The sequence below is a fragment of the Protopterus annectens genome, chromosome 2.part2 (assembly GCF_019279795.1).
Source record: "Protopterus annectens isolate FY-2018-M chromosome 2.part2, PAN1.0, whole genome shotgun sequence".
In the NCBI taxonomy this organism is placed as follows: domain Eukaryota; kingdom Metazoa; phylum Chordata; order Ceratodontiformes; family Protopteridae; genus Protopterus; species Protopterus annectens.
The window spans coordinates 519,893,840-519,910,016 of record NC_056730.1 but is presented as its reverse complement, the minus strand read 5'-3'; the positions used below and the strand labels follow the sequence as shown (position 1 = coordinate 519,910,016).

The 16,177-nt window shown below is 43.8% G+C and overlaps 1 protein-coding gene across 1 annotated transcript in view; it reads left to right on the top strand.

The window, feature by feature from the left end:
• MRPS26 (mitochondrial ribosomal protein S26) overlaps positions 1–16,177 on the top strand; it is a gene marked incomplete in the record, with an annotated part of 434,800 nt that overhangs the window by 278,133 nt on the left and 140,490 nt on the right. The window contains 1 exon segment of the mRNA XM_044063985.1: positions 6,862–6,985. Coding sequence (XP_043919920.1) covers positions 6,862–6,985 — 124 coding nt within the window.

Sequence of the window (16,177 nt, the reverse complement as noted above, 5' to 3'; positions counted from 1 at the left end):
GACAATTGGAGCATTCGATAGATTTGAGAAGAAAGTGTTTACTACCACCTTGGCCTTCTGCATATTAAATTTAAGCTCACAGGATTGCTGTGTGCTTTCACATCCACTGGTAAATTATATATAGAGCTTTTGAATGTGCCTCTGGTCAAAGAAGTGGAGCTTTCTCTGCTGAGGTTCTTGATGAAAGGGGAAAGGAACTTCTCAGATATTTCGGTTCCCTTTTACCCAAGTACAGCAGAAACTTTCCTTCTAGCCTAGCTCCCTTCTGTATGAAATGATGCAAACAATCCAAGTGAAAGATGGGCAAACTTTCAGAAACCAGTGGCTGGAGGGGGGGTTTAAAAAGGAAGGAGGATCTTCCCAAGGAAACAAAAAAAGCATATTGACTGCCTTCAATCATTCTCTTTCCCTTACCCAATCTGGCAACCCTGAAAAGCTTTCCCAAAACCTTTGTCTTCACTTCCCTTTTTTGGCATCTGATTCGTTCAGACATTTGCATCCCGAGAATTATGCAAAAAGACTACAGCTGGCAGTGGGACGACTTTTCCCCATTTCAGAGGATTTCTCTCCATCCTGTCAACCAGACTCATCAGTTTTCTCCAATTCTGGGTCGGTTGCTGTTTCAGGAAGTAATTGGGCCTGTGCCACTGGGGGGTACTTGGATTTTTTGCCGCCAAAGAAAGAAGGAACCTAGAGACCTGTGGTGGGTCTTTCTTCACTTTCACATAGATTCAAAAATTCAAACTGCTTTCTCTACAATCTCTTTATGATTGTACTTGGATCACTGTTGCAGTAACCTAACCTAATTTGGCCCTTTTGCCCCTGCACCAGCTGGCTTCCCAAAACTTTGAGCACCTTCCCTGAGCTCCAACTGCCAGGAGTGCTCACAGCACTCCTTATAAAAGGCATTTGGAATGACAAAATAGTTCAGAGCTTTTTTGCTGCCTAAGAGAGCACTTCGGAGTTGGCTAGTGATCCTACAACAGCTGGGCAGATAAGTCTGTGTCAGGAGAATGTCTTCCTGTTTTGTTGCAATAATACTTTTACTGATAAACCAAGTGAATGAGGCTGTGACTGCATTCAGAAAATGGTGTTATGTTGGTTCTTGTGTAAACTTGTCAAAAAGTAAAACTTTGACTAAAAATTATAAAGTTTAGTGTATTAAAACAGGGTGTCCGCATGAATAATTTGGCCAAGTTTTACGCCGGATGCCCTTCCTGATGCAACCCTCCCCATTTATCCGGGCTTGGGACTGGCACAAAGAAATGCACTGGCTTGTGCATCCCTAGGTTAAGAAGGGATGTGATGATTAGTGATCAGCAGTATGGCTTCATGCTGGGAAAGAGCACTACAGATGCAATGTTTGCTCAGAGTGCTGATGGAGAAGTACAGAGAAGGTCAGAAGGAGTTGCATTGCGTTTTTGTAGACTTGGAGAAAGCATATGACAGGATGCCTAGAGAGGAGTTGTAGTATTGTATGAGGAAGTCGGGAGTGTCAGAAAAGTATGCAAGAGTGGTACAGGATATGTGCATGGGTAGCGTGACAGTGGTGAGGTCTGCGGTGGGAGTGACAGATGCATTTAAGGTGGAGGTGGGATTGCATCAAGGATCCGCTCTGAGCCCTTTCTTATTTGCAATTGTGATGGACAGGTTGACAGACGAGATTAGACAGGAGTCCCCGTGGACTATGATGTTTGCAGATGACATTGTGATCTGTAGTGAGAGTAGGGAACAGGTGAAGGAGATCCTGGAGAGATGGAGATATGCTCTAGAGAGAAGAGGAATGAAGGTCAGCAGGACTAAGACAGAATATATGTGTGTGAATGAGAGGGGAGTATAGAGGAATGGTGAGGATGCAAGGAGTAGAGGTGGCAAAGGTGGTTGAGTTTAAATACTTGGGATCAATAGTTTAGAGTAATGATGAGTGTGGAAGAGAGGTGAAGAAGAGAGTACAAGCAGGATGGAGTGGGTGGAGAAGAGTGTCAGGAGTGATTTGTGACAGACTAGTGCCAGTAAGAGTGAAAGGGAAGGGTCTACAAGAGGGTAGTGGGACCAGCTATGTTATATGGGTTGTTGACAGTGGCATTGACAAAAAGGCAGGAGTTAGAGCTGGATGTGGCAGAGTTAAAGATGTTAAGATTTGCACTGGGTGTGACGAGGGTGGACAGGATTAGGAATAAGTATATCAGAGGGTCAGCCCAGGTTGGAAGGTTTGGAGACAAAGCCAGAGAGGCAAGATTATGTTGGTTTGGACCTGTGCTGAGGAGGGATGCTGAGTATATTGGGAAAAAGATGCCAAGGATGACGCTACCAGGTAACAGGAAAAGAGTAAGGCCTAAGGTGAGGTTTATGGATGTGGTGAGAGAGGACATGCAGGTGGTTGGTGTGACAGAGCAAGATGCAGAGGACAAGAAGAAATGGAAACAAGATGATCCGCTGTGGCGACCCCTAATGGGAACAGCCAAAAGATGAGTGTATTAAAACAGGGTATTGTGCTGGTGAGGGACTTGTTTACTTGCCTCAAACCACTTCTCCTTACCACCTTGGTTTCACTACTTTCTCTTCAGACCTCTTTGCTAGTATACCAGTATAGAAGCAGTCTGTCACCATCGTTCTTCCCCACCTCATTAAAAAAAATAGTCAAGGGGTAACCCATTCCTAGTTTACCTCCGCTACAGGTGGATGACATTTCTGTGGCCATTTGTTCTGATGACCACCTCTTTTAGCACACTCTGGGGAAGAAATAGAAGGGTTTTCCCTTGCCAGGGGTTGGGGTTTTGGGTGCTCGGTTCACTGTGCATAAGACCCAGATGTTAAGGGTAATTGCTTGGGGGGGGGGGGATTCACTTATCTGTTTGTTTCTATGAAATAGGGCAGGTTTACTAGGTTTGCCAAGAAACTGATTACTGCTTTTTCCTCATCTTCCCAAACTTCTGGGAGAACAAAAAGAAAAATCTAGCAAGGCTAGACTTTCCACTGTGTTGAGACCTCTTGTATTAGAGGTGACGTGGGATATATACAAATTACCCCTTAAGGACATCAGGTGTTTCTGCCAAAAGGCAATTCTGAATGTCTGACTTTTTCTTTTAAGTCTATTTAGGGACAGTTTCAGGCCATTAAAGCCAAACCCCACTAGCTGTGAACATGCATGTTTCTGCCTTCTTATGGGCATCATAAGCACAGCATAAGTGAAATGCTTGGCTAATATTTGGAAACACAGGGTTGTCGTACCCAACTGATATCCACAAACATTTGGGTGTCTGCAAAACATTGGGTGTGACAACCCTGTGTTTCCAAATGTTAGCCAATCATTCCACTTATGCTGTGTACTGATAATGCCATAAGAAGACCGAAATATGCATGCCCACAGGTAGTGGGGTTTGGCTTTATTGGTCTGAAATTGTCCCTAAATAGACTTAAAAGAAAAAGTCATGGACATTCAGAATTGCCATTTAGCAGAAACACCTGATGTCCTTTAAGGGTAATTTGCATATATCCCATGTCGTCTCTAATGCAAGAAGTTTAAGGGATCACACAGTGGAAAGTATAGTCTTGCTAGATTTTTTTTTTACCGATTGGTTCTTCTGTGTGACCTTTTTACTCATTGTTTTAAACTTCTGGGAGAAGGAAAAGCAGTCTTCTTACTGGAAGATCATAAATAAAAGTGGTCAGTGTAGGGAGTGGGGGTGTAGTACAGGAGTTTATTCAGTCTGAGCATTCTGCTTTTTAAGAATAGTACTGTTTCAGGTTTCCTTGCTGAAAATTTTCACTGACATTTTATCTAGCATGAAAGAGGCATTCGGTGGGATCAGATTGAAATTCCTATGACACAGAAAATGTTATGATTTGTCACAGCTCTAGATGCCTTTATCCTTCTTGCATTCACTACATGTAATTTTTCCTGATGGGCAACCTTCGATTCCCAAGTGGTATGAGAGGTGTCAAAGACTCATAAGTACACATTTTGTTAAATATTAAAGCAGATACAGCAGTCATGACTTCAACAAAATCTGCTGAGCTAAACGTGTTACTGCCGTTAATCCTATTCCTGTGGACAGAGATGGCAAAGGAATGGCTAACCAGGAGCCTGTTGGTAGGTTGAAGGTAGTGGTTTTGGTGACTGCTGTTTCAGTGAAAAATATTTCACCCAAAGCACTCTCGAGAATTCCCTCTTCTCCACTTATTATGTGACCTCTGAGTAAGTATATTTTAAATTCAGGAGGTACAGGGGGATTCCTCCAAATAAAGATTTAGTCAGAGCTGTTAAGTGTTTTTGGTGAAACATTTTCAGAGGTTGACTTTCTTATCTACATGCAGGCTAGGCTACTGCAGTGGTGTTTTTGTATGAACATAGTACAGTTATTCACCACTGCAGTAGCTGTCCTTGTAGTCCCTTTTTTCTCTTATTGCCCAGTGGGTTTGTTGTTGGCATCTTCTTTGTATATAGTTTTGCTTTGTTTCCTAATAAAAGTATACAGGGCTCTCGCCTCTTTCCTGGGCAAAAAATGGTCTATACTATACCAACTGCTTTAATAGGAAGCCCCTTGATTGCTCCTGGTTGTTGGTAAATGGAGAAGGTGCCCCAAAATTTGGAAAGCTGGTTGGCACAGAAGCTTATTACTGCAGTGATCCATTAGAACATCTACTTTTAAGGAAAGTTTTATTTACACAACTGAAGTACTTCAGACATTTAAGATTTTCTGTCTGGTTCACTTTTTCTGTTTACCCTTTGGGTTGTCAGCAACTCCGGAGTGTTTTACAAGGTGTCTAGTTGCAGTGAGGTATCATTAGAAGTTACTTGGCATTCACATTTTTTTTTTGTTTAGACAACTGCCATATTTTTGGAAACTTGTTTTCCAGGCTGTCACATCTCGAACCTTTTCAGTCTAAGGCTTCAGCTAAACCTTAAAGTCCCATTCTATCTCACAGGATAGTGTTCCAAGGCTCTCTTGTAGGTACAACCCTCTTGATGGTCTTTCTTCCTCAAGCTAAAGTAGATTTTCACAAAGAAAAATTCGTGATATTTTCCAAATAGAGTTGCACAATCAGCTAGGGATCCTCTCAAAATAACATTATGATCCACCTAGCCAGATTACATATGAGAGAAATTCAATGGTTCCACAAATCAATCTGGCCCAACACCAGCACCCCTTCCCCTTTCAGGTTTCAGTGCTGAGTTTAAGGAAATTCAGTGGTAGGTAAGTCTGCTATTCAGATTTGGCATGGGGAGCTGTTTCTTGAAGACTGACAGTTCAGGACTTGCGGGAACATTGGGACAAAAGGTGCACAAGTGTCAAATGATTGTATTAAAAAATGTCATATCTCTAAGCCATCTCTGAATCCAGGACCTCTTAGTCATCATGGTATATAAACTGGGTGAAACCAGGTCTTTATTCCCTTTGCAGGTTAGCCTGTGTCTGGTCATACAGATCTGTTCCTGCAGGCTACTTGCATTCTGTCAGAGAGGATTTTTTGTGGAAGACCAGCTGAGTAGGGCAGGACAGTATTCATATCGTGGCAACTTTCTCTTTGTCAAAGTCGCAGCCTATTCTGTCAGGACTACGGCTACTTCTGCTTTTTGGAAAGGGTTGAAATGTTTTAGAGGCAGCTTGAGTGAGTGTTTCCCTAAGGTTAGGGCAGAAATTGCTAAGATGGTCTCCAGGAGCTCCTGGACTCTCTTCCTCCTCCCTTTTCTTCTAAGCTTTGGTATTCATTCCAGATGGCTTAAGCTACAACAGTGATGTAATGATCCTAGTAAAGTTGAGCAAGGAAACTTGTACATGTAAATGTTATCACTGCAGTACATGCACCCTCTCTGTTTTCCCCCCATTTTGTATGTTATGCCACAGTGGGAGTCCTTATCTTCCCCTCTTTTCCTTGGGGCTCTGACCTTCGTGTGTGTTTTTCTTCATCTTGTGGCAAGGAAACTCTGAATTTTTACTCCCATATGTCTACCTTTATGTGGCTCACTTTCCAGCTCAACAGGCATATGGGTGTAAGGAAGGCGTCCTAAAGCTTTGGAGGCTGACCTGATGTCTGGTTCATGGTATTTTGTTTGACCGTAACCATACTAATTTCTGGACAGTAAAAGTTGTATCTTTGAAAGTGTAGAAGAGAAATCTAAAATATCAGTGGGATCAGGTGACAGGATCTCCTGTTAAGAGCTTTCCGGTGATGTATGACAAAAGGAGGTGGCTTATTTTGTGATATTGCAGAATCTAAAACTTATGCATATATTTTACCATGTTTCAAAAAGATAATCTGCAAAACCATGCATGTAGATGGCAAGTATCAGTGGCAGCATTGTGTGCCATAAGCTCTGCATAAATGGCACCATTTGTTCACCTTAAAGTCACGCAACATTTATGAAATTAATGCAGTTATAAAATATAGCTAACAGTTCAGTTTCAGAATGTCTTCACATTGCCCACCACTGTTTGAGGTCATTCCCCCCCCCTTAGTAATACAAGCGGTATGTATTTGTCTCCATTTTGTATTATTAAAAAAATCCATTTCTGTATATTCCATGATGACCATTTCACTTGGCATGTTTAGCAAATCGTGTCACTTTTGTATTTGCCACGTTGAAGCAGTAGTTTTAGGTATGTGGCTATACCAAGACAACACTGACGAGCGCACTCATTTCAAGAGTACAGGGAAGTCTCCCATAAAGAGCATGCTCTTGCAGGGTGTACTGTTACCCTGAATTCTTAAACTACAGGATTATGGTAATTAGGAAAGTAAAGGAGAAGAGACTAGTCCTTCTGCATTGGCTGTCAGCTGTGTAACAGTTGCTGTAGTTTTTTATTTATTTTTTTACAGAATAAACCATACTTTTTAACTTTGTGTTTTATGTCACAGAAATAATCGAATTCAGAAAGAGGAAAAAGCGAAGGAGCTGCAGAAGCTGGAAGCAGCCATTTACAGAGATAAAAAACAGGAAGAACTTATCAGAGAGAAGGAACGTGAAATCTTACAGCTTCAGGTAGTATAATTCTTGATTAAATTTTAATGTATTTGTCTGTGTGTTTTAAGCAGAATATTAGTCTGGCCTCGGAGGCAAATCCAAGTGTTTTTACCACATCACTATGAAAATTCCAGGAGCACATCTAGTAACAATTTGGCTACCGTGATAATGTATTGGTCTCATTGGAACAATTTAAGGCATAATCCAGGTAATTAGCTGTAGAAATATTTGCTGAGATTTCAGTACCTCAGCACTTGTTTTGAGTTTAGGTCCTAGGACTCAGTGAGAGGAAAGCTTATGTGACCTCAGAGTTGGTACACACAGAGGTAAGGGTGTAGAGGCAGAGCCTCTACATTAGGGGTGCACCTTCTGCAGAAATAATTTTTGTAATGTGTGGGGATGATTACTTGTTCAACTATCTGGAATTGATCTTGATTGATGATGTGATTAGTTATAGTAAGTCAGGAATATTTTTCATCCTTTGATCACTGCTGCAGTAACCTTCGCTTATATAGGGTTATATCAGCCTGCCTGCCAGCTTCCAATGCTTTGGGCTACCTTAACATGCCCAATTATCAGCTGGAGCATAGCTGAAGAAGGCACTGATGTTCATCGTGTTTCACTGTTGCAGTCATGACTGTAGGGTTCTTCCCTGCCGGCAGGCAGCCCTCGGTCGGCCAGAATCCCAAAGTCTGGGTCCGGCGTCGGCTGTTCAACTCTGCTCCCTGACGTCAAAGCGCCAGGAGTATAAAGCTGACAGCCAACGCCATCTTCACCAGTCTTTCTTGCCGTAAGGTGATAGCAGTTCGCAAGTGCCGGTCGGTAGACTCCTGACGAATATTTCTACTTACTTCGGTCCGAAGACTTTCTTCTCCACTCAAAGCTAAGTACCCCGTTGGGGAAACTTTTTTTTTTCTTGCTCCACTCCGATGTCAGAAAAAGTTAATAATTGTATTTCATGTGGGAAGCAAATACCTCATAAGGATTTTCATTCTTACTGTATTCCTTGCTTGGGCCCTGACCACGACGTAGCTAGTTGTCGGTTTTGTGCTAGATTCAATCAGCGTACAATCAAGCGAAGGTACGATTTTGCTTTTCATTACTTTAGTAGGCGCTTTAACTACAAAATGTCGTCAGACGCTGTTCCATCTACCGGAGTTCACAAGCGTCGCAAGGATAAAGACAGGCCTCCGAGGTCCAAATCTGATGATAGTGCACATGTGGAGCCAGCTTCAGGTTCGGCCGTCGTCAGTGAGGCGCTTTTGCAGCTCCTGTTGGCCATTTCAGAACCGATGGCCGAAACGGACTCTCATGAGGAGCCAACCAGGCCTTTAAATATCTCTGTTGCAGGACCTTCGGACAATGCTCCTTCGGATGGGTCCGGAGCCGCTGTGCAGGTACCGGCTTCCGAAGGGGTTTTCAGGCCTACTCAGCTTCAAGTAAAGGCAAAGCCAAAGGCAAAGACTCCTTCTAAATCAAAGACTTCAGCACAGGCCTCTTCTGAACCGGCTCCCAAGTCACAGAAGCAGTTACTCAAGATGGCGGAGGATTTACTTACAATGATTAAGGGTTCTCATCCCCCTCCAGACAAAAGGCCAAGGCAGGATGTTTGTTATGATTCCTCTGATCAGGCTTCTGTTTCCTCAGTTTCTTCTGATCAGGAATATTCTTTTCCTCCTTATGAGGATTCTGATGCAGAAGAATCCATTCCTTCAGCTTCTCCTCCTGAGGATTTTTCTTTTGGGGAAACTCTGCATGAAATGGGGGAACATTTCCACTGGGAGGGACAGGAGTATTCAGAATCCAAGAAAAGACTGGGGGATTTTCTTCTTCTTCCCCAACATAGACCCCTGGCTATTTCTCCTGTTTTGGATATTGTGGATGATGCCTTTTCGGAGGCTAATTTAACCCCTGATTCTTTTCCTCCTGCTCCTGTTAAGCCTGATAGGTACTATAGGGTTCCTGATTCCCATCAGTTTTTATTCAAGAATCCTACTGCTGACCCTGAAACCTTTTTCTCAGGGTCCTAAGGGTGTTAAGGCCGCTACTGCTAAAAATCCTATTCCTACTGAAAAGGATTCTCGAGCCTTGGAGAGATGGGGCAAAAAGGTATACACTTCTGCTACTTTGTCCATTAGGGCTTTAAACTGTCAATTTCATATGCTTAAATATCAGCAATTTCTTTTGTCTGTCTTAAAACAAAGATTTACTTCCATTTCTGCCTGTGCAGAGGATAAGGAATTACATGATTTATTGCATGCCACTGAACAAGTTGGGAAGCATGTTTTACACTGTTGATTTGATGCCTTGGAGGCTTCTTGTATTGCTGCGGCCTATGGCACAGTCATTAGAAGACATGCATGGCTTAAGGAACAAAATTTACGTGCACAAGTAAAGGCTAAATTATTGGATGCTCCTGTTCAAAATAATGTTTTGTTTGGATCTAAAGCTGAAGAGGTGATTAAAAAGATGGAGGATAAGGCGAAATCCATGCAAACAGTTAAAGATTTCATACAAGTACAGCCTCCTAGATTTAGCAGGAATTGGCCATCAAAAAACTGGTCCTTTCCCTCTTCAGACAGGCCTCAAAGGGGTAGATATAGACGCTCCAGAGGGAGGCCTCAAACACAAGCTGCTTTATAGACCAAGGCAGTGGACTGCTTCTACCCCTAGGGGAGGAGAGGACAGGCCACAATCTCAAAGGAAACAAACTCAATGACTCCCTCTGTTGGGCTGCAGGAACGTCTTGCCTGCAAGCCCCTCTCGGAGGAAAACTCTCTCTTTTTTACCAAAATTGGACTCAAATAACCCAGGACAAATGGGTTTTGGATGTGATTTTAAGAGGTTACAAATTCCATTTTCATACTTTGCCAAGGCCAAGCGGTTGGCCCGACCTTCCAAAACATCAATGGACGGAGGCCTTAAACCAGGTGGAAGCTCTTTTGGCTATGAATGCCATAGAACTGGTACCTCTTTCAGAGATGGGAAAAGGGTTTTACTCGAGGCTCTTTCTAGTCCCAAGAAAGCTAAATTCATGGAGACCCATTCTGGATCTATCAGTCTTTAACACCTTTCTAGAGATTCCAAAATTCAAGATGCTTACTCTACAGCAGTTACTTCCAATGCTGTCCAAAGATGCATGGATGGTGACTTTGGATTTAAAGGAGGCATATTTACACATTCCCATCAGGCAGGATCGCAGAAAATACCTCAGGTTCAAGGCCGGATCGAGGCACTTTCAATTCTCTGCGCTGCCCTTTGGATTATCTACTGCGCCCAGGGTCTTTACCAAATGCCTGGCTCCAGTAATAGCTTACTGCAGACTCAAAGGGATTCAAATTTACCCTTGTCTGGACGATTGTCTAATTCAGGCAGACAGCAAGGATGTCTTACTCCAGCATCTGGACTTTGTACAAAACCTCCTCAAATTCCTGGGATTCTCTGTAAACATAAAAAAGTCAAATTTGATACCATCACAACAGATAACCTTTCTGGGTGCTCTTCTAAACACTACAACCCAGATGGCATTTCTGACATCCGAAAAACAATTACAGCTGGCATCAACTTTCAAAGCCTTGGCAACTCTAACCCATCTTTCTGCAAGGAAATTCCTGCAGGCTTTGGGTTACATGGCCTCCTGCATCCTTCTCGTACCATATGCAAGACTACACATGAGGAAAATACAGTGGTACCTAAAAAGTGTCTGGTCTCAGCATTACCACAGTTTGGACATACTGATTTCTGTCCTTCCTTGTCTTCAAAAGGAATTTCTTTGGTGGTCCAGGGCATGTGCTCTAAACAAAGGGAAGCCCTTCCGTCTACCTCCTGCCTCTCAGATTCTAACCACGGACGCCTCCGATTATGCTTGGGGAGCCCATTTTCAGGGCAATTGTCTGCAGGGCCTTTGGACAAAGGATCAAAAGCACCTGCATATCAACTTAAAGGAAATGTTAGCCGTTCAGAAAGCTCTATTGGCCTTCAGGAATCTCATACAACCAGGACAACTACTAATACGGACAGACAACACCACAGTTTTGTGGTACATAAACAAGCAAGGGGGACCTCATTCCTACCCCCTTTGCAGACTAGTCATGGATTTATGGAACGCAGCTCTAGCTTGCAATCTGGATCTTCAAGCTCACTTTCTACCAGGGAAACAAAACTTGCTGGCAGACAGTTTGAGCAGAAACCTTTCGGATCCACACGAGTGGATGCTGGACACCAAAATATTCAGGATGATAACAGCAGTATGGGGATGTCCTCACATAGATCTCTTTGCATCCCATCTAAATCATCAGCTTCAGAATTTTTGCACCAGGACATTCCACAGAGAGGCTTGGAAAGTGGATGCCCTGTCATTCAGTTGGAGGAATCTCTCGGGATATGCCTTTCCGCCTCTACCTCTTCTTCCACGAGTTTTATTGAAGATGAAACAGGACAAACCCAAGATGATAATCTTGTTGGCTCCGAATTGGCCTCGGCAGTTTTGGTATCCAACTCTAATAAACCTATTCCTGAAGCCCCCTTGGATTTTACCTCAGTCTCCGAACCTTCTGTCCCAACATCAGGGTCAGGTTCTACACTCTCATGTCAGAACTCTCAGCCTGGCGGCCTGGTTAATCCAGGGCCTTTGATTTCTTCTTCTCTACCCAGGCAGGTTATGGATGTCATTTTAGAAGCCAGACGTCCTAGCACTAGGAAATCTTATGCAGGAAAATGGAAAAGATTTTGTTCCTGGATGCAGGCTCAGGATTCTGATCCTCTTCTTCCTAACATTACTTTAATTCTGCTTTACTTGACGGATCTCTTACATAAGGGTCTCTCTTTCTCTTCCATTAAGATCCATGCTTCTGCTGTTTCTGCTCATTATAATACAGACCCTCCCATCTTTTCCCACCAGCTCATGATACAGTTCCTCAGAGGAGCTAAGAACTTAAGACCTCCTAGATCTCCTCCTATTCCTGCTTGGGATCTCAATTATGTTTTGGAAAAACTAACCTTGCCTCCTTTTGAGCCTGCCGCTTCTGCTGACGTAAAGATTTTATCTTGGAAGACAGCTATCCTGTTGGCACTTACCTCTGCCAGGAGAGTTTTAGAGTTACAAGCTCTTATGGCGGTGGAACCTTATATTATTTTTCATCAAGACAGGGTATCTTTGAGGACTAATCCGACCTTCATGCCTAAGGTGGTTTCTAAAGTGGCTTTAAATCAAACTATCCACTTGCCAACCTTTTTCCCCACTCCTCAAAGTAAAGGGGAAAGGATCTTACATTCCTTGGATGTACATCGACAGCTACGTTTTTACCTGAACAGAACCAAGGACATCAGAAAATCAGAACAATTGTTTGATGTCCTTCATGGATGCATCTGCAGTCATAACAAGTGGGTTGTCCTGTCGTCAGGCAGCCCTGCAGTCGGCCGGATTCCAAAGTCCGGGTCCGGCTTCGGCTGATGTCGCACTCCACCCGACGTCATCTCTGCTGGTCTTCGGGTATAAAAGCATCAGCCGACGCCATTTTCCTCAGTCTTTCTTGCCGCGTGGCGCCCGAAGCAGAAGCTGTTCGCAAGTGCCGGTCGGTCGGATCCAGAGATTACTTCTACCGAATACTACTTGAAGACTTCTAAAGCTAAGTACCCGTTGGGACTCTTTCTTGCCTCAGCCGATGTCAGAAAAGTTAACAATTGTTTAACCTGTGGGAAACAAATACCTCATAAAGATTTCCACTCTTACTGTCTGCCTTGTTTAGGCCCAGCCCACGTAGCAGCCTGTTCGCCTGTGCCTCTTTCAACCGCCAGGCAGCTTAGGCGCCGGTCGGAGTTTGCAGAACAGTTTTTCGGTACTGATTTTGCGTACATTATGCCGTCGGATCCTCCGACTACCCCAAAAACGCAAAGATAAAGACCGACACTTTCAAGGTCAGGGGTTTTTCCGAAACCACGGCAAAGCAAACATGAGTGTCTCGGTTTCGGACGAAACCGAGAAAACTGCTCAAAGTACAGCTGAACCTATTCTTACAACTGAGGCCCCTGCTACAATTCTTGAATCGACCTCAGAAATTTTACCCACTACGGTGGTTGACTTATCAGACACCATCCCCTTGGATGTCTCTACCCCAGCACGTGGTGCTGCTAGGCCTCCAGCAGCCATGTCCATTAAGGCCTTCGCCAGGGCTAAAGCAGCCAAGACTACTAAATCAGTGCCTGTTAAACCCCCCTCATCCAGGCCCTCTTCTAGTTCTCAAATGCTTTCTTTGGCAGAAGATTTAATTTCTTTAATTAGAGGATCTCAATCTCACCCAGACAGGGCCTCTCAGCCCCAGAGAAGAGACCTAGGGCAGAGCCCCTGAGCCAGTGTCTTCTGATGATTCTGCTCATGAATCAGACATAACTGACCAGCCTGAGGCTCCCTTTCCAATTTGAAGATTCTGATGCTGAAGAATCCATTCCAGCTGCTTCCCCACCAGAAGAATTCTCCTTTGGAGAAACCTTGCATGCCATACGAGAACAGTTCCAATGGCAGCAACAGGATTTTTCAGACTCCAGAAAAAGACTTAGGACTTTTCTGCACCTACCACAGCACAGGCCCTTAGCTATACCTCCTGTTCTCTCTGTGGTGGATGATGCTTTCAATGATGTTTGCTCGCTCCAGATTCTTTACCCCAGCCCCTGCCAAACCAGACAGATTTTACAGGGTGCCAGATACTCATCACCACCTTTACAAGGCTCCTCTTGCAGACCCAGAAACTATATCCCAGGGTCCCAAGGCAGTAGCCGCAACCACAGCTAAAAACCCTATTCCTTCTGAAAGGGAAGCAAGGTCACTAGACAGATGGGGTAAAAAGGTCTACACTTCAGCTACTCTCTCAGCTAGAGCTTTAAACTGTCAGTTTCACATGATACAATACCAAGAGTTTATGCTTGATCAGTTAACTAAAAAGCTAACTACTGATGAATCTCTTGATAAGAAATATGTATTAGAGATGGTAAATAACATACAACAGGTTAGCAACCATTCCTTAAAATGTGGCTATGATGCACTGGAGGCTTCATTTAGATCAGCCATGACAGGCACAGTGATAAGAAGACATGCATGGCTAAAGGAACAAGCTTTACCGGATCATGTTAAAGCTAAGTTGCTAGATGCTCCTATGGACAAGACAAGTTTGTTTGGTACACCTGCCCAGCAGGTTATGAAGAAAATGGAAGAAAAGGCAAAATCTGTTCAAACTGTTAAAGATTTCCTACAGGTCCAACCCCCAAGGTTTAGCAGGAACTGGCCTGCCAAAAATTGGTCCTTTCCTGACTCCAAAATTTCAAAGGCAGGAATAGACGCTCCAGAGGCAGAAACCAATCCAGAGGAGGTGCCTACAGAGGACGACAGTGGCAAGGTAACAACAGAGGCACAGACACAGCCACTGCCACTACATCAGCACAACCACAGTGACTTAATCCTAAATCCGCCTACCAGGGAACAAATAGCAGCTCCTCTAGGCGGAAAGTTAACCTTATTTTCAAAGAACTGGCACTACATAACAAAAGACAAGTGGATTTTACAAACCATAGATCAAGGTTACGGTTCACTTCCACACTTTATCAGACAAAAGAGGAATGCCAAATCTACCTCCAAAACAAAAAACAGAAGCTCTACGCCAGATAATGGAGTTAGCAAACATGACAGCTGTGGAAAGAGTGCCAACAGCAGAACAAGGAAAGTGGTTCTACTCCAGACTATTCCTACTTCCAAGAAAGGAAAAAGTTGGAGACCAATTCTCGACCTGTCCACCTTAAATACATACATCATTGTCCCAAAATTCAAAATGCTGACCCTACAGCAACTTCTTCCCATGCTGGGCAAGGAGTCTTGGCTGGTAACTCTAGATCTCAAGGAGGCATAACTGCACTGACCCATTCGACCAATCTGCAGAAGATACCTGAGATTTCTTGCAGGATCAGAGCACTATCAATTCTCAGCATTGCCCTTTGGCTTATCTACTGCCCAGAGTATTCACAAAATGCCTGGCATCAGTGATCGCCCATTGCAGACTACAGGAATTCAAATTTACCCATACCTGGACGACTGCCTGCTACAAGGGGACAACAAAAGCAAGCTGACAACAGATTTACAAAGGGTCATTTACTTGCTACAAGGACTGGGATACACAGTCAATTTACAAAAGTCAAGGCTGATACCATCCCAAACAAGGACATTCTTGCTGGGCTGGAATTGGACACAGTACAACAAATGGCATTCCTGACTACAGAAAAACAAAAGAACTTCCTCTTTACTTCTTGGCACTAACAAAACTGAACAAGTTAACAGCAAGAAAATTTCTACAGGCCTTGGGCTTCATGGCATCATGCATAATCTTGGTCCCATTTGCCAGACTACATATGAGAAACTACAGTGGTACCTAAAGAATTTATGGTCCCAACACAGACACAGTCTAGAAACAGAAATCCCACTAATTCCATGCTTAAAACAGGAGTTCCTATGGTGGGCTCAGGCATGCCAGTCAAACCCAGGCCTGCCCTTCGCAGATGTCAACCAAGCCAGACCATCACAACAGACGCTTCAGATCTAGGATGGGGGCCCACATGCTGGACAAATGCGTGCAAGGATTGTGGACACAGGATCAAATTCACCTGCACATCAATCTAGAAGAAATGCTGGCAGTAAAACTGGCAATCCAAAAGTTCAAACCTTTCCTCAAAGAGGGCCAGTTGATGATAAGGACAGACAACACCACAGTCATGTGGTACATCAACAAACAGGAGGCACTCATTCATACCCCTATGCAGAATGACCTTGGAGCTGTGGACCCTGGCACTCAGCTACAACATTCAGTTACAGGCAATATTTGTACCGGGAAAGACAATACTCTAGCAGACATACTAAGCAGAACCACTTCGGATGCCACGAATGGTAGCTGCACCCGGACATCTTCAAGACCATCTCAAAGAAATGGGGAATGCCACAGATAGACCTATTCATCACCTCTCAATCACCAGCTCGAAAAATTCTGCACGAGGACATTCCACCCACTAGCATGGAAAGTGGACTCACTCTCCTTCAACTGGAAAGGCCTAACAGCATATGCATTTCCTCCTCTTCCTCTGATACACAAGGTACTACTAAAAATCAAGGAAGAACGTCCAAGGATAATCCTGATAGCCCCAAACTGGCCAAGACAACACTGGTACCCACTACTG